This window comes from Gossypium hirsutum, chromosome A08, assembly GCF_007990345.1.
Source record: "Gossypium hirsutum isolate 1008001.06 chromosome A08, Gossypium_hirsutum_v2.1, whole genome shotgun sequence".
In the NCBI taxonomy this organism is placed as follows: Eukaryota; Viridiplantae; Streptophyta; class Magnoliopsida; order Malvales; family Malvaceae; genus Gossypium; species Gossypium hirsutum.
In genome coordinates this window covers 4,633,283-4,656,438 of record NC_053431.1, presented here as the reverse complement: position 1 = coordinate 4,656,438, position 23,156 = coordinate 4,633,283, and the positions used below count along the sequence as shown (strand labels likewise).

The following is a 23,156-nucleotide window of genomic DNA, read 5'->3' as shown; positions in this document are numbered from 1 at the left end:
CCGGATGAAGTATGTATTAGTAGATTCACTAATATGATTATATATATATAGAGAGAGAGAGAGAGATTTACGTATGTATCACATTATAAAAACAAATATAAAAGATTAAATACAAAAATAATGAGATACATGTTTTATTAGGTATAAGTATTTAAATTTTTGTTTTTGTAATGTGATACATGCGTAAATCTATATATATATAATCATATTAGTGAATCTACTAATACATACTTTATCCGGATAAAGTAGGCATTATTAAAATTAATGGTTTGTTTAAACATACCAACTGGTGCCGCCTCTGGCAGAGGCAAGACCAGTGCCGCCTCTGACAGAAGCAAGACCAGTATTTTATTATTTTTTTTCATTTTTTTTTTCAAATTCAAAATTTTTTTTACTGTTTTTAACTATTTGTGTCAGGTGGCAGGGTGGTCACGCCTTTGCCATAGGCGGCACCACCCTGCCCATACCATTTCCGTCAATAACTTGGCCATAGTACCATTTTAGTATTTTTTAATTATTTTATATTATATAGGTAAAAAAAACCCGGAGGAAACTACTTATATGTTGGAAAGGGTGCTTTCATGCGATAGCAGCGGTAGAGATGGACTATCGACAGATAGATCAGACCTTCTCTTAGTGTCTGAGGCTTGGGAGTGATGAAGAGATAGAGAAAGTCTCGATTTTTATCTAGAAGGAGACGTTTGATTTCTGCAGGAGCCCCTAATTTTGTTGTTTCAGATGCAGAGGGATGGGACAACTCCTTTATTATTGACTGGGTTATTACGGGAAATAGTGAAAGGGTTTATTTTTTTAATTGTTTTAGATCTAGTTACTGTGTTTTCGTTTTATATGGTTTGGTTTTGTAAACCCTTTATTTTTTTAATAAATTTAATTCAGTAATTATTTAAAAAAAAAGAGTGTTTGCAAGCTGTCTATTGTGCTTGTCTAGCACCATTTTCTCAAATGGTATACTTATTTAATTAACATCGACTTTATAATATTTGAGTTCACAATGGAAATAATTTGTAACTTTAATTATAAAAGCTCAAATAAACTTATTTTGGAGAAATATTTATGATACGTTATATCAGCTTTATAAAAAATGTTTCATAAATTGTCAAAAACTTTTCTTTTCCGGTAGAAAATATAACAGTCTTAAGCGAAAACAGTAAAATTAGACAACATTGTTGAAAATATCTCTATCCAACTGTAAAATCTCCCTAACCGAATTTGGGGGATCGTCAAAAATCGTCAGTCCTAAAGAATTGTCAAGAACACATTTCACCATTTGATCAACAGCTAGGTTTTGAGTCTTAAGAATATGTCAAGATTTCTTATAACTAATGCAATTTTTGCCATAACTTTCGAAAACCATTTTATAAATAAGTTATGATAAAAATATATAACTATTTTTATGAATAAGTATATATTTTTATAATATATAGTATGGACACGTAAATAAGTTATGTCTATATTTATTGGCCATAACTTTTTATAAAAAAAAATTATATTATCACACTTTATAACATGTAAATTATTTTTTATAGTAAATTTTGTTGCCACAATTTTAGAATTATTTTAGGATTTAAATAATATATATTTTTATAACTTTATAAAATACATCTTATTTTTATACTATATATTTTTAGAAACACTCATACATGTTTATACTTATAATATAGTTTTTATAACTTTTATAAAAACAATTTTTAAAATTGGATTTAGGTGTAATTACTCCAATTCGTACTTTCCCCCTTATGAAACTGAAAGTGTAATTGAGTGTGCTCCAATTACACCTAATTGATGAGACTCGCCAATGATAGTATTTACCCAAAAATGTCATCTTTGAGCACACCCAAATCCGGGGGCAAAGTTAGAATTTTTTTGGGGTCAAAATTATATTTTATATTTTTACGATAGTAAAAATACAATTTCACATTTTTAATAGTTTATATATTTATAGTTTTTATCATTTTTGAGGGGTCAAAGTGTAATTTTATCATTATTAATTTAAAATTTTATAAATTATAAATGAGTCTAAATGAAAAATTTTCTATTTTAGGGGGGACCGAGGCCCCTACTAGCCTCCTGGCTTTGTCATTGCCCAATTCCAATTACTAAGTGGCTTTTCAAACACTATCTAAAGAAGAAAAAAAAAACTTATTCCTCCTAATTTTTTTTGAACAATCTTATTATAGATTTTGATTATATTTACTCTTTGTAACATAATAACTAAAACTACCCATAGTCCCTCCCTAACCCATAAATAAGAGGATAATGTGTTTCAGCGTACTTGAACCCACATTTTTTTATATTAACAACAATATTAATGCCAATTGAGCTAAAACTCAATCGATTGTAATAAAAAAATGATTAAATCCCTCATAAATTTTTTTATATAATTTCCATACCCATTTAACGATTTTTCCTAATAACCAGAGGCGAATTCAGGGGGCTAGCAGGGGCCCCGACCCCCTAAAATGAAAAATTATTGTTTTGGCCTTTTAGAAAATTTAAAAAAATTAAATTAGTAAAAGTAAAATTACACTTTGACCCTTTAAAATTATGAAAATTTAATTTAATCCTTTAAAAATTATAAAGATATAGACTATTAAAAATTAAAATTTCATTTCGATCCCCTAAAAAAAATTTCTGACTTTACCCCTACTAATAACATCGTGTCCGATTTTTGAACATAAATTCTCATGAGAAATAACTGTAAATCAACTCAACAAAAAGGAAAAAATTCAACATTATAGGAAGTAATCTCAAATAAAAACAATTCTATTTTTGAAAACTAATCAAATCTAAAATATTTGGACAGTTTTTCAATAATAAGAATAACACACATGTTTCCGTCCAAATATTTTCCGGTTCTATGAAAAACCGCGTGTATCATGCAATCTGCAAAAATCTTTTCATTTTCATAGTTGCACCGTCATTCCGTCCACGCGAAACACAGCACCAACAAAATTCACCGTCCACTTGCCTTTCTTTTCCCCATCTATACAAATCCACTCCCACATTCCCTCACTTTCTCATCAATTCCTCTACTTTCTTTTCAACCAAACACACTTACAACCCGATGGCCGCTTCAAGCTTTGCTCTAAGGTCCACCATTTCTTCTGGGATAATAAGTAACCCCAGATCAAAAACCTTGTTGCCTGCAGTTAATTCATCTTTCAAGCCCATCAAAAACCCTTCTTTAACTCAAACTCACAAGCTTTTCACTTTCTCAGCTCCCAAACGAGCTTTCACTTGCAAAAGCCAGGCTATTCCATCTGATAACTCAGCTCCTGGTAAATTTTGATTCGTACCACTCATTTGATTTGTCTCTTTGGGTTGATCTTGTTTAATATTTCTGGGATTTTGTGCTTGTTTCAGATAAAGTTCAAGAACTGCATATATATGAGATGAATGAGAGAGATCGTGGTAGTCCTGCCTATCTTCGTTTAAGTAAAAAATCTGTGAACTCACTGGGTGATCTTGTCCCTTTTAGCAACAAAGTAAGCTTTCTTTTTTATTAATCTTACTGCATTAATTTATGAAGTTAATCTTGAAAATGTATATATATAAATACAGATGTATAGGGGAGATTTGGAGAAACGAATAGGAATAACAGCTGGGATATGCATATTAATAGAGCACAAACCCGAAATGAAAGGTGATCGCTACGAGGCCATCTTCAGCTTTTACTTCGGGGACTACGTTCACATAGCAGTTCAGGGACCTTACTTGACTTACCAGGACACGTTTCTCGCTATTAAAGGTGGGTCAGGAATTTTTGAAGGTGTCACTGGTCAGGTGAAACTCCACCAAATTGTTTTCCCCTTCAAGATTTTCTACACGTTTTACTTGAAGGGGATCGGTGAGCTCCCAGAGGAGCTGCTTTGCAAGCCGGTTGAGCCACACCCAGCTGTTGAAGCCTTTCCGGATGCTAAGGCTTGTGAGCCACATGCTGCTATTGCAAATTTCACTAATTAAATCATTTATTAATGTTATATAATTTTAATAAATTGCGATATCTATGGAGTCTTAGGTTTAGTTTGGATGGACGATGTATTTTTTCGGTAATGTTAAAAATAACAATGATGATGAGATTAATTATTGTAGCTGTGAAGTAAAAGATTCCACCGCATCACAATCATCGCTCATCTAAAGGAGGCATTAATATTGTTTTTCGTTCTTTTAGATTCTCTATTGTGGAAGATAGAATACGATTAGAAGTAATTAAATAAATAAATATTTTGTCTTATTCAAAATTTTACTGTAACAAGATTATTTTTAAATTATTTTTAAAATATATATATCAAACATGTTGAGAATATTATAAAAAATTATTCATCAACAATAACCAAAAATATTTTATATCTTACAAAACTAAGAGAGTTATAGTAAGAATAATAGAAAAAAGTAGAAAAATGGAAGAATAATTCAACTTTCACTTGGAATACCAAAAATCTTATACATGCCCTTTATTTATAGCCTCATTCATTGTAATTATTTTTACATTCAAAGTAGGCTAGCCTAATGCATTGTAATTATTTTTACATTCAAAGTAGGCTAGCCTAATGCATTGTAATTATTTTTGCATGATTTGAATAGGTAACAACTAATACCAACTATTAGAGATCTTGAATCACTTGAATAAAATAACCTCATTCTAACGGTTTATCTGAAATATTTAAATACACATTTAAATTTGTTTCAATGCCTACGTGTTAAAGAAAAATTAAATATTGCTAACAAGTTCACAACAGATGCGTATATCTTCTCAAATGGGACAAATTAGGAGAATGATGGTGTAACATTTTGAATGAAGATTTTCAAGACAAAACTGATATGGAGAGTCGATTAATAATGTAACAAGCTACAAGCACACATTTACCCCAAAATTTAGTAAGTACACCAAATTGAAATTCAAAGGCTCGGGTAATTTCTAACAAATGTCTATGTTTGCGTTCAATAATGCCTTATTGTTCAGGAATGTATACACAAGAACTTTGATGAATAATTTCGAAAGAAGAAAATAAAGAATTACATTTAGAGTTGAAAAATTCATATCCATTATCATTGCGAATTATTTTGATAGAAGTTGAGAATTGAGTTTGACCAAGGTAAGAAATTGTTTCAAGTGCTTGAGCCTTGAAAGATACACCCAAGTCATTCTGGTATGATAATCAATTATGGCTAAAAAAATACCGATGATCATTATGTGTAGACACTCTATGTACAGTCCCCATAGGTCAATGTGAACAAGGGTAAAATGTGATTCAACACGAGGCAAACTAATAGGAAAATGAAAACTTGACTGTTTTGCTAAAGGACATATTAGAAACTAAGTAACATGGTTGTTGTCCACCAACTTACAACGTAATTGGGACATTTTATTCAATTTGGACAATGGAGCTTGACCCATCCGTGCATGCCAAAGAGATGAAGTATCATGAACACTTAAAAAAGAAAAAAACAAAAGATGAAGTAGAAGGTTGTGGTGAGGCAAAACAATCTTATTGTGGTGACAGAATACAGAGACCTCCTCCTTCCCTACCAATCCTCTTCATCTTGTCACTGTAAAGGTCTTGTAATAAACAAAAGTTGGGTGTAAAAAGAAACAAAAAAATGGAGATCACGGGTTAACTGTAAAATGGATAGCAAATTTTAATCGAAGTCTAGGACATAAAGAATGTTGGTAAAAGAATTATAATGAGCAGAAGTAAAGTTACCAATATGTGTTATAAAGGTAGACTTTACATTTGGCAATTGAACAAATGAGGAGTTAGAAGCATAAGTAACAGGAGATTTCAAGCAATGAAGATTAAAAATCATGTGGTTAGTGGCTATTGTATCTAGGATCCACTCAAGTGAAAAGGGTGCAAAGTCGGAAGCTGTGCCTGCCATATGTGCAACTACTTCAACAGGAGGTTCCTTGCTTAACAACCCCGAAATCTGCTAGTACTACTTCGGAGTAAAGACTAGAGCCTGACAGCGTGGCTGAACTATATAACTAGAGGAAGGTTTAGAAGCTGATACATTATTTGTCGAGACATTGTTTTGTTTTTTCCGTTTTGTAAACTTGAAGTTATGTGGATACCAAATCAACTTGTGACAAAATTCCCGTTTATGCCCCTTAATCTTGTAGTGATCACAAACACTAGTAAATTTCTTCCTAGGGCCCATATGTTGCACATTAGAGGAATATAGGGCAGTAGGTAGTCGCGCCCTGGCGCGTGTGCACCAGGGCTATAAATCAACACACAACTTTAGAATTTAAAAGCGGCTTTACTGCAAGTGTGACAAATTAATTGTAATATTTATATGCGTTACAATAGCATGCATAGAGTATTTCGAGGATCGAACCCAAGGAATTGCTAAATTGGTAAATATGTTTATCAAGCTAACTATAAGTTAATCGATTACTAATCTAATCGAATCGAAATTTATTAGTGCAAATTCAAATATAAAATTGTTTATAAACTAACTAACTAATCTAATTGTCTTCCCTATTATTTTGAACAACGTAAATGATAAAACGAGGGTCAATTGGTTCGTTAATCACTAACTAAGCTAATAAACCTAAGTCAATTATATTGTTTGTCACTCTTAGCTAAGGATCTCCTATCGGTCTCATTCTAGACTAAAAGATACCACCTAGGTTTTCCTTTTGATCTCACCTAGACATCTAGATCTCCTCTCGATCTCACTATATAGCACAATTATATCGAACTATCAAATGATAAACTCTTCTTTCGATCTCGTTTATCTAGATTTTCCACTAGAGGCATCAATTCTAGTGTAATAAGCATTTCGATATAATCAAACAATCAATTAATTAAGAATAAATATTAACTTAAACTAATAAATAACCAAGCAACCAACCATCAACCAATGTAGCACATAATCAAACTTAAATTTCAAACAAGTATTTTATTAAACACGCGATATATATAATAAAAGTAAAGAGTTCAAGAAAATGATCTTTCAATTGATGGAAACCCAATGAAGCCCAAGAGTTTGATCCTCCCTTTTGCATAATCTTCAACAAGAAGGAAGAAATAAAACAATAAATATAAAATCTATTCTAAAAAGAAAAGAGAAAACCTAATCTAAAAATGAAAAGAAAAGAAAAAGAAACCTAACCTAAAACTATGAAACTAAAGAAAGATGTTCAGCTACAAAAAAAAAAATCTTCAAAAGCTTATAAAGTATTATTTATAGTTTACTAACATTTAACCTAACATTGATCATTATGCCCTTAAATAAAAAAAAAATTTAAGCTTGTTTTTTTAAAAAAAATTAATAAGTAAAAATATAAATAGATAATATAATAAATATTACTATTTATTAATATATATAAAAATATGTCATTATATATATTGCACTCATATTTATAAAGGTTATTTGAAATATGTAATATTATAAATTTAAAGCTAATTTAAACTTAATATAAATAGTGATCATAGTTTTTCATTATCATTATGCCCTTAAATAGAAAAAAAAACTTAAGCTTGTTTTGGCATAAAATTGCCCTGACAGTTTTTCACCCGTCAGGCAGCGGTGTCGCAACACTTAAATCCATGGCGAACTTGTGTATCTTGGGGTTCTCAGTGTCGCGACACCCACTCCTTATGTCGCGACATCATTGGAGTTTACCTCAATTTTCTTCACTTTATCACCTTAGGTATCATGACTTCCATGATCTCAGTGTTGCGATACCCACTCTGAATGATGATTTCCTCAAACTCGGGCCATTATCAATTTCCCATATCAACTCAATCACATTGCTAGGTCCCTCATAGCACCATTTGGCCAATTTAGGTCTCAAAAGGGCATAAAACTAATAAAAACCGGCCATTTATTAATAACAAAAGCTAAAAATCGACAAAAGTAAAGAAAAGACTAGTGCAATGGAAAGCCTATTTTAAGGTATTAAATTATGAAAGATCAATATGTTTATTAATCATAACTGACTTCTAACACATATTGTTGTTGAGCTGTGTCCTGAACAACCATCAAGTATGATTGAATGATCGATGATAGGATCTGCATTAACAATATTTGACTCCTAACAGTTGAATATGTTTTATTTAATCCTGTCAGAAATTGAAACAATCATTGTTGTAACAAGTATTGGGCATTTTTACGAGATAAGTCACAATCACAAGTAGAAAATGAGACTAAGGCATCATACTCATCCCAAAGAAGTCACAACTTTGTAAAATAAGTGGAAAAAGAATAAACAACTTGAACATGAGATCAATCTCTCCATGAAGGAAAAAAAAAACCCAAGAACCATCAAATTTGTCATACCTCTTTTTAAGATTTGGTGAAACTAGTGTTATACTAGAAATAAATACTATACTAGCAGAAAGTTCCTTACAAACAATGTTAAGAATCCAAGATAATACTATGGCTTTGCATCTTTCCCATTGATATTGTAACCTAGAAAGGAAAGAACCTTTCTTACAAAAACCATCTACAAACCCTAAATTATTCTTTGCTAACAATGCTATGCGTATAGAATGACTTCAAATACTATATTTCTCAAATCCCAAAAAAAAGCTGATGGGATACTAAAAGAGAACTCGGTGTATCAAATGGATGATTGAAATCAATGGAAGTACATAATCTTGATCATTAACCATTTCAAGAAATAACAAAGAAACAAGAAAACTCTAACCAATAATTCACAAGAATCACAAAAACTAAAGAAAACAGAATTAGAGAAAACTTAATTATCTGAAGAAGAGATCCAAAATTTTTCTTGGCTCAAATATTATGTTGGATTAACTGATAGGAGACCAATCGTTGGTGGTGAAAGAACAAAGAAGAGTGAAAATGTATGATTTTTTGTTTTGTTTTCATTGACTCGATAAGATTACACAAACTAACTCTCAACAATTTATTTGTTCTTAACATTTACAGTTTCAGGTCAGCAATGACGTTTCCATCATCATCGAAGTGAATAACTCAAAAGGGGTGACTTGTTCACTCTGATGGTTGTCTCTCTATGTTTTGATGTTTTAAATCTATCCATGTTTCTAATATGAGTATTGTTTTGTTCTTTCTTATTCGATAATGGAAGCCTAATTCGGGTATAGTTTACTCTTTTTCAACCAAGCACTCATATCACTTTATTAATTTGTCTTTTCTATGTGCTTTGCTATTGTATGTAAAAACCTAGGAGTCTCTTGATTTGTAATGAATTTAACTTCCCCCTTCCATATCTTTTACATGTAAAATGTAAAAAAAACTTTAATTATTAAAATTTGACAACTCATATAGAAGTGGTGCCACTCACTTAACTTTATTGTTCCCACCAAGACAATATTTTTCAATATGATATCTAGCGCTCGTACGGGGCCAATAGCCTTTGCGTGTTTGGCCACAAATGAAAAAACTACAACATCATAATAGTGTTGAACAAAATATTCTAAGATATATAATTTTTTCTAAAATATTTTATTATTAATAAGATTTGAATAATATATTTTCTTAGTTTTATATTAAAATTATATCATCTATTCTCTATTAATTATCAAATTATTTCATCCAACATTAATTCAATTAAAACTTTCAATTCAATTATATCCAATCAAAATAGATAATCAGAAAACTATTTAGGTTATTCAATAATCCTTCTCAAAGACATTTTCCTTAGCACTTGTCTGATGTATTCAACAGGATTTGCTGGACATTAGTCAAATATATTTCTCGTGAAAGAAACCCAAAAGTTAATTATATTGCTAAACTGACTTTAGACATCAACGAGGATATTCTTGATAAACCTTTGTAATAATTTTATTTGTTCTCACAAAAAAACAAAAAACAAAATGCTTATCACGTTTATAATAATTTATCCTAGACACCCTTCTTTCTTTGACAAGTCTCCTTGATTTTTTTTAGAGAAGTTATTCATTGATGGAAAGGGATGGATGTAATTCATGTTGGTAATAGTGAGGACCACTAACATAAATATCCACGAAAACAATAAGAAATAAAAATTTAATGATATCCTCTTAATTACACAAAAAGTTTAAAAAGGAACACATTTATTTCTAATTTTACTCTCTACTACAAAATATTAAAATGAAAATAAAAATACTAACATCATTGGATTTGCAAATTATTTAAAATTACATAAGATTCATAATTTATTTAATTAGTGAAATTTGCAATGGCGGCATGTGGCTCGCAAGCCTTAGCAGCCGGAACGGCTTCAACAGCTGGGTGTGGGTCAACCGGTTTGCAAAGCAGCTCTTCTGGGAGTTCACCAATTCCCTTCAAATAGAAAGTGTAGAAAAGCTTAAAGGGGAAGACGATTTGGTGGAGCTTGACCTGACCAGAGACACCTTCAAAAATGCCAGATCCACCAGTAATAGCGAGATACGAGTCCTGGTAAGTCAAGTAAGGTCCCTGCACCGCTATGTGACCGTAGTCTCCGAAGTAAAAGCTGAAGATGGCTTCGTAGCGGTCACCTTTCAGTTCGGGTTTATGCTCTATCAATATACACATCCCTGCAGTTATTCCTATCCGTTTCTCCATATCTCCCCTATATATCTGTAATTACATATATATCAATAACTATTTGGTTAATTCGATAAATTAATTCAGAAAAAAAAAAACTTACTTTGTTGCTAAAAGGGACAATATCACCAAGTGAGTTAACAGGTTTCTGACTTAAACGAAGGTAAGCTGGACTACCACGATCTCTTTCATTCATCTCATATACATGCAGTTCTTGAACTTTATCTGAAACAATCACAAAACCCCAGAAATATTAAACAAGATCAACCCAAAGAGACAAATCATCAAATCGAAAATATGAATGTAAAAAATGGATGGGTTTCTTGCGGAACTGGGAAAAATGGAAATTGTATTTACCCGAGGCGGCCATTCCTTCTTCTTCTAGCTGTTTTTGCTTTAGTGAATTGTGTTTGGAGAGATGGAAAGTAGGATATTGGTGAGAAAATAAGGAATAGTGGAAGTAGATTTATATAGAAAAGTGGTAACGTTGGTGGACGGTGAATTTACGCGTGGAGGAATTGATGGATTTATATATATTTATAAAGAAAAAATAAATAAAAGTCTTTCCCTCAAAGCAGTCTTCACATGTGAACTATTATTGCTTTTTTTTTTTTAAGTGAACTATTATTACATGTGAAAAAGAAGGGGTGGCGCGTTAGATTTTGTATATTTTACGAAACACGTGATTATATTGTAAATAAACAATTTTTTATTTTTGTTTTTTAAAATAAATATAATTTTTATTTAAAATATTTACGAGATCTATAAAAATAATATTTTAAATAATAATAAATAAATAATAACAATATTTTGGCGACACCCTTTTTATAATTTTTTTAGTTTTATATTTATATTTTATAGTTGTTATAATTTTATTTTATTTAATAAAAATAGTTAAATTATTTTATTTTTATTATTTTTTATGATTTTAAAATTTTAAATATTTAAAATAATGATCAAATTGATAAATTTTGGTAAATTTAACATAAAAACATTAAGGTAAATTACTTAAATAATCACTCAAATTTTTTAACAAGTTCTTATTTTGGTCGCTGAATTTATTTTATTAATTTCGTTACTTTTGTTAATTCACTTCAATATTAAAATGTATTTGGTCATCAAACAGAATATATTTTACTTTCAACGTTTAGATATTATTAACTAAGTAATTATTCTAAATATTAAAAAAATATAATTATAAAATATTAATAAATTAAAATTATAAAAATTATAAAAATAAAACAACTCAATTATTTTTATAAAATTAAAATATAAAAATAAAAAGTAGGGGTAAAAAACGGGTGTCCTCACACTCTTTTTAATTAAAATATTATTTTTAAGTAACGTCATCTAAAATGTTGACTATACCATCTTGTTAAAAGTTAATGCTGCTGTTAATTGCCCACGTGGATGTCACATGTCTGTAATATTATTGGTGTGATATTATTTTGTTTTATATGCTTAATAATTAATTAAAAAGTATAATGATTTATTTTATTTTTTATTTAAAAAATATTTTAATTTTTTATTTAATATTTAAATTTGTGTTGTTTGTCAATTTATTTCAAAATGGATGAAAAATTTAACTTTGCTAACTTTGTTAATGTGGCATATAGATAGATTTCCACATAAATGTCATATCAACAATTATTTATTCTTTTAAAAATTAAAAATTATAAAAAAATTTTAATTTTTTTAAAATTAATTAATTGCTAATATAGTATACGCGTGGACTAATTGTCATGTTAATGTCACGTCAACAAAGTTAATATGCGTTAACTTTACCATTTATTTTAGGGTGATTTGACAAACAATATAAATTTAAAGGTTAAATGAGATGAAAAATTAAATGGATAGCTAAAATGATTTTTTTTAAATTGAAAGATTAAATAAGTCATTATACCTAAAAATAAAAATATAAAACCATGTAAATATTATTAAAATTTTTAAAATTATTAAAGAATATAAAAAATTCTTCATTGCTTTGTCAAAACATGTTGATGGATATTTTTAAATATATTTAATTATAATTAAATTATGTGTTTTTTATTGTTATTTGAATTGGATTGGACTGATTGATCGAATTAATTAGATTGAGAATCGATAGGGTGACTAGCCGGAATCGGTTAAAACTGATTGAACCGACAATTAAACTAGTTGAATCGACTAAAAATCTATTGATACGGGGTTAGGGAGGGACTTGGGAGAAAAAAGGGGTGGGTAGAAAAAATTAAGAAATAAATTAAGAGTTTTTTTATGTAATTTAATTTATTAGTTTTAAAATAATTTAAATTAAATCTTTTTTATTACACATGTCAAAATCTAATTATCTTTTAATACACGTGGTGTGAAAGGATTGGTTAGATATGTAAAAATAAACGGTGTTAGTTAAGTACATAAAAAAAGAACCAAGTTGATTTACAGTTTCTAAGTTTAGGTACCAATTAGGTCTGAAAAAAAAATTTAAGTACTAAGTTAAAATTTCAAGTTGAAGTACCTTCATATATATTAACCATTTTTTTATGTTCTTATTTTTATTGTTTTATATCATTTCATTTAACCGTCGAAATAACTATTACATATATTGTAACAACTCTAAAAAAAATTCACAATCTGAATTCCATAAATTGAATCAGTGAGATTATGAATAGAAGAACTTACATATTTAATTTGAAAATAAATTAGTGAATGGTCGAGTTAATAAATTGAGAAAATTGTTAATTATAGTATAGGAATTAAATTATAAAAATATAATTGATATTGAATTTTAATTTTAATTTAGAAAATGAATGAGGACTTATGCTGTAATTATTTAAGGGGCTTCATGGTTATTTAACCATTAAGAATTCATGGTGAATGGATGGATTGCCACTAATAATAGTTGGTTTTAACCATTCAATAAGCATTAATTAAAGTTTAATTAAATTTAATAAATATATTAATCAAAGTATAAATAGATAATATTAGTGGGAGAGAGAAACATATCATTTTCTCCATTTTGTCATCCTAATTTAGGAAGAATAGAAAGAAAGTCATTGTGGTCCATAATCAACTAAGGTAAGAATTTTTTTCCTTTGAAATTTTCATAGATTTATCATCAATTAAACTTGATTAAGCTAGTCCACACTTTAGATTCTTCAATTATCAAGTATATGTCAAGTTACTATTATAAGGGTTTGGAGAGATTAAGCTTGAAAATGATAATTCTAACACTCTATATCCGACTCAATCGTTGAGTCTGAGTCATAGGAGGCCACATTCATTGTTGGAGCAATTACGATCATTTACAATCAATTTATACTATTATATGATTAAATTCAACCTAAACATTCATTCAATGCGATATACAATCATTTCTGAATCTTACACGAGCTTAAGAAAGCCCTTAAGCTAACCTAAGATAGAAATATGACCAAATTGTAAAGAATTCAAAATACAAGATTGACGTCGTGATGTGAGGGGGTTTCTTGTCACGATGCAACATACTGTCAAGCCTCATCGCAACGACCAAAGTTCGACGTCGCACTATGCCATGGCATTCAGATCTCGTCGCGACGTCACATACTATTTCTACAATTTCAAATAGATTTCAACCTGTAATTTTTCCAATCAAACTCTAAACACATTCCACTCATATTTTAGCTAACAAATGCAATCCTTTAACATCAATTCATATACTTTAATGTCTTCTTCAACAATATGCAAATGTTTGGTTGGTTACTTATAAGCTAACCATCTATTGCAATACCTTCAAATCATATACATTCATATCAATTTCACCAAGATCATTAATATTGTAGTATATCACACCGTTTCAAACCCAATTTAAATCTCCTTACAAGCCATATCCAATTAACCAAGCTCATACATTAACATTTAAAGCCATAAATGAATATAAACATAATTTTTATCAAATACGACTTAACCTAGGTACATGTCAAACTTAGAACAAAATAGAATATATACGAACTTCGTTGAGTTAGGGATGGATTGTTGGATGCTAGATCAACTGTTCAAACTATCGGAATCTACTTTACCTGCACAGGAGAAAAACAAATCGTACGCTAAACAAATATGCTCAGTGGCAAATCTATAATTCAAGACAATATAATAAAATTATGCAAAATGCACATATTCAATTCCTAACCCAATCTCATACCATTTATGTCAAACATTTTCAATCTCATATAGTCATGCTTATACCAATCTTGCATGCCAATTCATTTACGTATTCATGTCAAAACTATCATTTCTACTAAAGTTGTACATATTCGTTTTTGCAACTCAATTTAACACAGGAGTATCTAAATATACCATTCAATTCACAAGTATAAATTCATCATTTTGAACTCATTTATACATATATTTATACTCAACCTTGTGTTACCATTTTAATCATTTTCGAAGTATAAACCTATACAATTAATAAAATAACTAATTTTCCAATTTCATCGTATAGTTCAATTCACATCCCATCATTCTCAATTCAACATCAGTTCATCATATATTATAACTTAATTCAACTTAATTTCATACTAATTTCCTATATTAGTTAAGCCATACAACTTTCTATCCTGTTCAATTTAGTCACTGCCTCGATATTCAATCTCAACCAAAACAATTTAATTCAAAAATCCAATAGCAACTTACATCAATATTATATGACACAAATTAACATGGACATGCAGAAAATAAATGGTTTCTGAATAATAGAAATACAAATCGAAAGCTAGCGTAACTAGTATTCGGCTTTCGCCTTTCCTTTCCCTTTCGACGGTCCTGCGTCATCTTTAGCTACAAATAATAATTTAATAATAATACAACATTTTCTTTGGTTTTTCTTCTTTAGGTTTCAACTATGAAAGTTGATGGAAGATGAAGATAATGTCTTTCCACTAATTCAACATATATATAGCTAGATTAAGACCTAATTAACTTAACTTAATTATCATTAACATAATTTAATTAACTTAATATAATATAAATAAACCTTGATGGAATCCTCTATCATCCACGATCCTCTAGTTAAAATGGTTTAATTACCATTTTGGACTTTGGCTAATTGCAGTTTAAGTCCCTATGTTTTTGGCCAATTAAAAACCTAAAGTAATATATCTTTTACAATTTAGTCCCTAGGCCTTAATTCCTCACAATTTTGACTAAATCGCTTAATCAAATTTCAATTCATCAATATACTAACTCCGTAAATATCCCTATTTAATGTTCACAGACTTAGTTGACAAAAACGAGGTCCTGAAATCGCAATTTTCAACATCATTGACTTTCGGATCGTTACAATAACTTTATGAATTGTGAGTTTAGATTATGTTAGGATTAAGTTGGAAAGTAGATAAAAGTGTTGGATTTTATTAAATCTGACTAAGTTATATAGTTGATTCATGACATCAGTGAATAAATTGAATAAATTGAAAGTTGTTAAGAAATTATGATATAGATTAAAAGTACAAGGTCCCTAATGAAGGAATGTGAAATCGGATTTTGATTCGATACTAAATATCAAGAAATATGGGCATTTGGATATTAAGACCTAATGAATAAAATAGAAATGGACAAACTAGGTAAGTTTTGGGGTCATTTTTGGGTCGTGGCAAACTTGAACAGTAGCAAGGACTTCTATCGGTAAACTTCTACTGATACAAGTATGTCAGAACAGGGTCCCTCCCCTGTTTTGACTTGTTTTGACCCCAGAGTCTTGAACTTGGTCCCGATTATCGTCGACTACCTAGAACTCAATTACAAAATGATTCTAAAGTATTTTAAATGATTTTCAAATGTTCATAAACCATATGAATGTAAAGTTTATTGTGATTGTGATTGTGATTGTGATTTTGATTGATGATTGTGTTAATCATTTAAGAGAAGCTAGTTTGAGTTGCTTCAACAACGAATGTGATGTATCATTTTTAGACCCGATGATCGGGTTGAGTATAGGGTACTACAAAGTCTGTGAAAATATTTGTATAATCCTTCTTTATCAACATGAAGGAAATGCCCAGTTGGAATGTCAAAACTTCATATTCTTGTAATTTAAAATAAAATAACATTTTTAAAAATTATATATTTTTAAATTAATTAATATCATTTCACATAGTTTTCGCAGCTGTCAGCGACATTTCTTACAAACCGCTACTAAAATGGGTACATTTCGTGGCAATTCTTAGAACACGCTTTGTATAATTCTTCGACTATATGGCACCAGTGAATTTTGCATCGAAATATATAGACATGTGTTCTACACTGGTGAATAGCAACGTTTTTATTATAGCCATCGTGAAATTGTGTACATACAGTGGCCTTTTTATAGGTCTAACTCAATATAAAAGAATAAAGATGGGTGATTTATGTCGGTAATAATGGCAGCCACTAAGGTATGTATATGTATGTAAAATGCAGTCCAATGGCTAAAAGCCAAAAATCATCCATTGCACAAAAAAGTTTTAAAAACGACAACACATTTTTTTTAATTCATTCTAATCTTAAACTCTGCTACAACAAAATTTATACTAAGATCCCATTGACATTGCAAATGATTTAATTAGTGAAATTTGCAATGGTGGCATGTGGCTCACAAGCCTTAGCAGCCGGAACGGCTTCAACAGCTGGGTGTGGGTCAACCGGCTTGCAAAGCAGCTCTTCTGGGGGTTCACCAATTCCCTTCAAATAGAAAGTGTAGAAAATCTTAAAGGGGAAGACGATTTGGTGGAGCTTGACCTGACCGGAGACACCTTCAAAAATGCCAGACCCACCTTTAATAGCGAGATAGGAGTCCTGGTAAGTCAAGTAAGGTCCCTGCACCGCTATGTGACCGTAGTCTCCGAAGTAAAAACTGAAAATGGCCTCGTAGCGATCACCTTTCAGTTCGGGTTTATGCTCTATTAATATGCATATTCCTGATGTTATTCCTATCCGTTTCTCCAAATCTCCCCTATATATCTGTATTTATATATGTTCAAGATTAATTTCATAAAATGAATTCAGTGAAAATAGAAAAGGAAAGCTTACTTTGTTGCTAAAAGGGACAAGATCACCCAGTGAGTTCACAGATTTCTGACTCAAACGAAGGTAAGCTGGACTCCCACGATCTCTCTCATTCAACTCATACACATGTAGTTCTTGAACTTTTTCTGAAACAAGCACAAAAACCCAGAACTATTAATCAACAACATCAACCCAAAGTCACCAATCAATTGACGGGTTTGAATCAAGATTTACCCGGAGCTGAGTTATCAGATGGAATAGCCTGGCTTTTGCAAGTGAAACCTCGTTTGGGAGCTGAGAAAGTGTTGGAGTTTGATGTGAAAAGCTTGTGGGTTTGAGGTAAACAAGGGTTTTTGATGGGCTTGAAAGATGAAGCTGCAGGCAACAAGGAATGGCTGGGTGAAGTTGATCTGATTATCCCAGAAGAAATGGTGGATCTTAAAGCAGACATACTGAGAGTGTGTTTGGAGAGAAAGAAAGTGGAGGAATTTGATGAGAAAATGAGCAAGTCTAGGAAGTAGATTTATACAGGAAAGTGGAATTGTTGGTGACGGTGATTTTTGACACGTGGGCTTTTACCTTTTGGGTGTACCCAATGACGGTGCAACCATGAATAGTCAAAAGCAGTCTTCGATGTACAGCCGTTATCCCATGTGATGGAAGAACATTGTGCGTTAGATTTTGTATTATTGTACAATACACGTGAGTTTATTATTTTCAATAAACATTTATCTAATTTGGACGGAATAAGGTTTTCTTTTTATATATTATACATTTCTGTTTATTTTTTATTTTTGGATTCATAATTATTCTTTTTAATAATTTTTTTTTAAGAATGTAATGAATTTTATCATTGTATATTATAGATAATCAATTTAGGGTAGGATATTGTATGATATTAACACAATAAAAAAATTATTTAAAAATTTAAATATAAATTATTTAAATTTAATTTTTAATCTAAAATATATGTGCCTATTTTTTATTTTTACACATATATATAAAATAATATACTACAATACTTGAAAATTAATCAAATTTGGGCATTGTCAAAATATGGTTATTGACTAATTAATTCTCCAAATGCATTTTTAGAAGTGCGAATTAAGGTGTCCAAATTATTCATTTATGTTCGAAAGTCCGTTCAAAAAATAGTGGATTTGAATAGAAATACGAGGTTCTAAAAATGAATTTGGGTAGGATTTAATGCCTATTTTCTATATGGGCTGAGCCTTGGGCAAAATATTTTAGCTCGTGTCTAGTCTGACTTGAATATATTATATTATAAAAATATTAAATTAATTATATATGTTAAATAATAATTATATATTTATATTTATATTTATATTAAATCACTAACCCAATAACAATTAAATTCATTATCTAAAACTTAAAAAAAGAACTTATTCAACTAAATAACTCAAGAGTAAACTATCAAAATAGTCACTTTTGCTTCCCTCATGTTACACTTTAGTCATTTATGTTTGAAATGTTACGTTTTAGTCACTTACGTTAATATGTTGTAACATTTTAGTCACTGAGCCATTAATTATCGTTAACGGTAAGTTGACGTGGCACGTTCAATCATCATTTCAAACAAAAATTTTAGGTTAAATTATACAATTGGTCCCCATATTTTTTTGAGCAATTTATTTTTTTTCATGTTCTTTTAACTTTTTTCCCTTTATTTTCTATTCTTTTCTGCTTCTACCTCTATTTTTCTCCCTTCTTCATCTCTTTTAAAGTAAAAGAAAAAATTAAATTGCTCAAAATGAAAAAGATATAGGGACCAATTGTATAATTTAACCTAAAATTTTCATTTAAAATGATGATTTAACGTGTCATGTTAGCTTTCCATTACGCTGTTAACAATAATTAATACTCAATGACTAAAATGTTACAACACGATAACGTAAGTGACTAAAACATAACATTTCAAACATAAGGGACTAAAAATGTAACTAAAGGGAAACAAAAGTGACTATTTTGTTAGTTTACCCATAACTCAACCCAAAATATAAAATTTAAAAAATTTATATTTAATAAAATAAAATATTTATTATATTTATTTGTGTTTTTTAATATAATATAACATTTATTATATTTATGCTACTGTTTTTTTAATATAAATAGATTTTAACATTCTTAAAAATTTTTTATTTTAGTTGGTACTGTATTATATTTTTAAAAAATTTATTTTTAAATTAAAAAATTTTAAAAAATTAAACATGGATGGATCAGATTAGATTCGAGTTTACCTTTCTTAAATTGAACCAATCTTAAAACAAAAAATAAAAAATAAACTCATTTTTTAGACTAAATCGAACCTAAACTTAAAAATTGTTCTTAATACATTATCCAAACCCGACCTATAATCATATCAAGTTGAGGTTTGTCCAATATGGATTTAAATTCTAAATTTTCCACCAATAACTCGAGGTTTGGATAAATGTGTCTTTTCCTTTCCATTTCCTCCTATAAATACTTCATTCATTTTGTTTTATTTTTTAAAATATTATCATTTTATATATATTTAAAGAATTAAATACATTAATTATTTTTATATTATATAAATAAAATTATTTGTGTATGTAACATATTAAAATAAAATGATGCTATATCAATAATTGTATTAATAATTTGTGAGAATAGGATCAAATCAAAATTATATGTATGAAATTGAACAAAAGTAAAATTCATGTATAAATTTAGACATTAAACCAAAATTTATGTATAGTTTTGAGATTTATCTCTTATTAAATTTACTTTAAATTGTCATAGAATTAATTATTAAATCTTTTGGAATTTATTAATAGGAAATCGATTTAAAGGATGCCAATCTATATACGATTAATAAAATCGACAAGTTCTTTTTGATGCGGGTAAAAAGATCTTTGTAGTCTCTCTCAATTTCAAGTTTGAACAAATTGGTTCCTCTTAAAAAAATTTGAACAATTTCGTCCTTATTAATTTCGGAAATGAGTGATTAAAGACAAATAGTTTCAAAAAAAATAGCAAAATATGTATATCAAGAACTAAACTTGTTATTATATCAATTAAACTTATGTATAATTGACGAAAGACATTAACGTCATTATTAATTGTCTTTAATTGCTCACTTACGAAATTGATAGGGATTAATTTGCTCCGATTTTTATGAGATGGACTAATTTACTCAATTTCGAAATTGAGAAGGATTAAAGAAATATTTACCAAGATTATTTTAATAATTTCCTTAATCAATTTTTTGTCGAATTGACTCATTACACTAACTTAATCACTCATTCAAATAATAGTATAGATGTTAATTAAGTCTTTACTCAATTGGCATCGACATTGTTGTCAGTGCAAGAAAACGTGAATTCAAGTGCGTTAAAACACATTATCTTCATACTTCTAAACATTGTATAAAAAACAATAGTATCGATAATAATTTAATTCTAGTTTTGTTTACTCATTCAGCAACATTAATTTCTTTCCATCATTTAGCCATTCATTGCCCAAAATATATGTCGGCAGCTTTTCAAAGAGAAAAAAGAAAAAAAAACTCCCCGTCCAAATAAACATATTTTTTAAAGGGTAAATTATAAAAGAGTACACTTAATTATATATTTTTTTAATTATTTAATTATAAAAAATTATAAAATAGTTACTCAATCATTTAATTTTGACTTTTTTTATTACCAGCTAGCTAACATAAAAAATGAAACGCCCAAAAATCTAAGATAGGTAATAAAAAAAGACAAAATTAAATAATTGAGTGGTCATTTTGTAACTTTTCATATTTAGGTAATCAAAAAAGAAAAAAATTACTAATAGTCGAATGACTATTTTGTAACTTTTTATAGGTGAATGGTAAATGAAAAACTATAATTGAGTGACTCCTAATATAATTTATTTTTTTTTATTACTCTCGTTTGTTAAATTTAGTTGTAAGGAGTCCAATATCTGAAAGAAAAATCACGTGAATGTACAATGCAGCCCTCGAAGAACTTTGATTGAAATATAATTGGACTTGACTTTAAATTTAATTGGTGCATAATGTAATTATCTGATATAGAAAATACGTGAAATATTAAAAAAAAAAGAGAAAGACGTATTTATACCATATACGAAATCTAACGTACCATTCGGCCACAAAGGGAAAAGAAAAATCTAACGCACCATTTTCTTCTGTCACATGTAATAACGGCTGTACATCGAAGACTCCTTTTGACTATTCATGATTGCACCGTCGTTGGGTACACCCAAAAGGTAAAAGCCCACGTGTCAAAAATCACCGTCCACCAACAATTCCACTTTCCTGTATAAATCTAGTCCCTAGACTTGCTCATTTTCTCATCAAATTCCTCCACTTTCTTTCTCTCCAAACACACTCTCAGTATGTCTGCTTTAAGATCCACCATTTCTTCTGGGATAATCAGATCAACTTCTCCCACCCATTCCTTGCTGCCTGCAGCTTCATCTTTCAAGCCCATCAGAAACCCTTGTTTACCTCAAACCCACAAGCTTTTCACATCAAACTCCAACACTTTCTCAGCTCCCAAGCGAGGTTTCACTTGCAAAAGCCAGGCTATTCCATCTGATAACTCAGCTCCGGGTAAATCTTGATTCAAACCCGTCAATTGATTGGTGACTTTGGGTTGATGTTGTTGATTAATAGTTCTGGGTTTTTGTGCTTGTTTCAGAAAAAGTTCAAGAACTACATGTGTATGAGTTGAATGAGAGAGATCGTGGGAGTCCAGCTTACCTTCGTTTGAGTCAGAAATCTGTGAACTCACTGGGTGATCTTGTCCCTTTTAGCAACAAAGTAAGCTTTCTTTTTCTATTTTCACTGAATTCATTTTATGAAATTAATCTTGAACATATACAAAAACAGATATATAGGGGAGATTTGGAGAAACGGATAGGAATAACATCAGGGATATGCATATTAATAGAGCATAAACCCGAACTGAAAGGTGATCGCTACGAGGCCATCTTCAGCTTTTACTTCGGAGACTACGGTCACATAGCGGTGCAGGGACCTTACTTGACTTACCAGGACACGTATCTGGCTATTACTGGTGGGTCTGGCATTTTTGAAGGTGTCTCTGGTCAGGTTAAGCTCCACCAAATCGTCTTCCCCTTTAAGATTTTCTACACTTTCTATTTGAAGGGAATTGGTGAACTCCCAGCAGAGCTGCTTTGCAAGCCGGTTGACCCACACCCAGCTGTTGAAGCCGTTCCGGCTGCTAAGGCTTGTGAGCCACATGCCACCATTGCAAATTTCACTAATTAAATCATTTGCAATGTCAATGGGATCTTAGTATAAATTTTGTTGTAGCAGAGTTTAAGATTAGAATGAATTAAGGGAATAAATGTGTAGTCCTTTCTAAACTTTTTTGTGCAATGGATGATTTTTGGCATTTAGCCTTTGGTCTGCATTTTACATACATATATACCTACCCTTAGTGGCTGTCATTATTACTGACATAAATCACCCATCCCTACACATTTTTTTTTGAAATAAAAACGATTCTATACTAAATTACACAAAAAATTTAGGAGAAAATTTTAAAATTTATTTTAGGGTGTCAAATAGTTGTAAATATTCCTTATTTGACCTTTTTAAAATAATATACTGTATA

General features: G+C 29.7%; 3 protein-coding genes across 5 annotated transcripts; 1 reads left to right on the top strand and 2 right to left on the bottom strand.

Moving 5' to 3' along the window:
* The first annotated feature begins 3,007 nt into the window (after positions 1-3,007).
* On the top strand, positions 3,008-22,938 carry LOC121204899 (allene oxide cyclase, chloroplastic). 3 transcript variants are annotated; one of them, XM_041075682.1, is made up of 3 exons: positions 3,008-3,299; positions 3,385-3,506; positions 3,583-4,112. In XM_041075682.1, exons 1-3 carry the CDS (start codon positions 3,086-3,088, stop codon positions 3,982-3,984), a joined length of 738 nt encoding a protein of 245 aa, XP_040931616.1. In that variant the 5' UTR covers positions 3,008-3,085; the 3' UTR covers positions 3,985-4,112. The 3 variants fall into 3 exon arrangements, with proteins under 3 accessions (XP_040931616.1, XP_040931615.1, XP_040931617.1); XM_041075681.1 differs by lacking the exons at positions 3,385-3,506; positions 3,583-4,112 and adding exons at positions 22,215-22,336; positions 22,406-22,938 and having other exon boundaries at positions 3,045-3,299; XM_041075683.1 differs by lacking the exons at positions 3,008-3,299; positions 3,385-3,506; positions 3,583-4,112 and adding exons at positions 21,716-22,126; positions 22,215-22,336; positions 22,406-22,938.
* Positions 9,999-11,122, bottom strand: LOC121204901 (allene oxide cyclase, chloroplastic). The gene is made up of 3 exons (XM_041075685.1): positions 10,885-11,122; positions 10,631-10,752; positions 9,999-10,560 (listed from the first exon to the last, which is right to left on the bottom strand). The coding sequence occupies exons 1-3, from the start codon at positions 10,895-10,897 to the stop codon at positions 10,159-10,161; spliced, it is 537 nt and encodes a 178-aa protein (XP_040931619.1). The 5' UTR covers positions 10,898-11,122; the 3' UTR covers positions 9,999-10,158.
* On the bottom strand, positions 16,937-18,020 carry LOC121204900 (allene oxide cyclase, chloroplastic). The gene is made up of 3 exons (XM_041075684.1): positions 17,761-18,020; positions 17,551-17,672; positions 16,937-17,481 (listed from the first exon to the last, which is right to left on the bottom strand). The coding sequence occupies exons 1-3, from the start codon at positions 17,975-17,977 to the stop codon at positions 17,080-17,082; spliced, it is 741 nt and encodes a 246-aa protein (XP_040931618.1). The 5' UTR covers positions 17,978-18,020; the 3' UTR covers positions 16,937-17,079.
* Positions 22,939-23,156: the final 218 nt, after the last annotated feature.

Bases quoted from the DNA above. Each gene is read 5' to 3' on its own strand.
- LOC121204901 (XM_041075685.1), bottom strand. The intron at 10,561-10,630 runs GTAAGTTTTTTT...ATGTAATTACAG, and splicing joins TTGTCCCTTTTAGCAACAAA to ATATATAGGGGAGATATGGA.
- LOC121204900 (XM_041075684.1), bottom strand. From the start codon at position 17,977: ATGTCTGCTTTAAGATCCACCATTTCTTCTGGGATAATCAGATCAACT. The intron at 17,673-17,760 runs GTAAATCTTGAT...TGCTTGTTTCAG, and splicing joins ATCTGATAACTCAGCTCCGG to AAAAAGTTCAAGAACTACAT. The intron at 17,482-17,550 runs GTAAGCTTTCCT...ATATAAATACAG, and splicing joins TTGTCCCTTTTAGCAACAAA to ATATATAGGGGAGATTTGGA.
- LOC121204899 (XM_041075683.1), top strand. From the start codon at position 21,910: ATGTCTGCTTTAAGATCCACCATTTCTTCTGGGATAATCAGATCAACT. The intron at 22,127-22,214 runs GTAAATCTTGAT...TGCTTGTTTCAG, and splicing joins ATCTGATAACTCAGCTCCGG to AAAAAGTTCAAGAACTACAT. The intron at 22,337-22,405 runs GTAAGCTTTCTT...ATACAAAAACAG, and splicing joins TTGTCCCTTTTAGCAACAAA to ATATATAGGGGAGATTTGGA.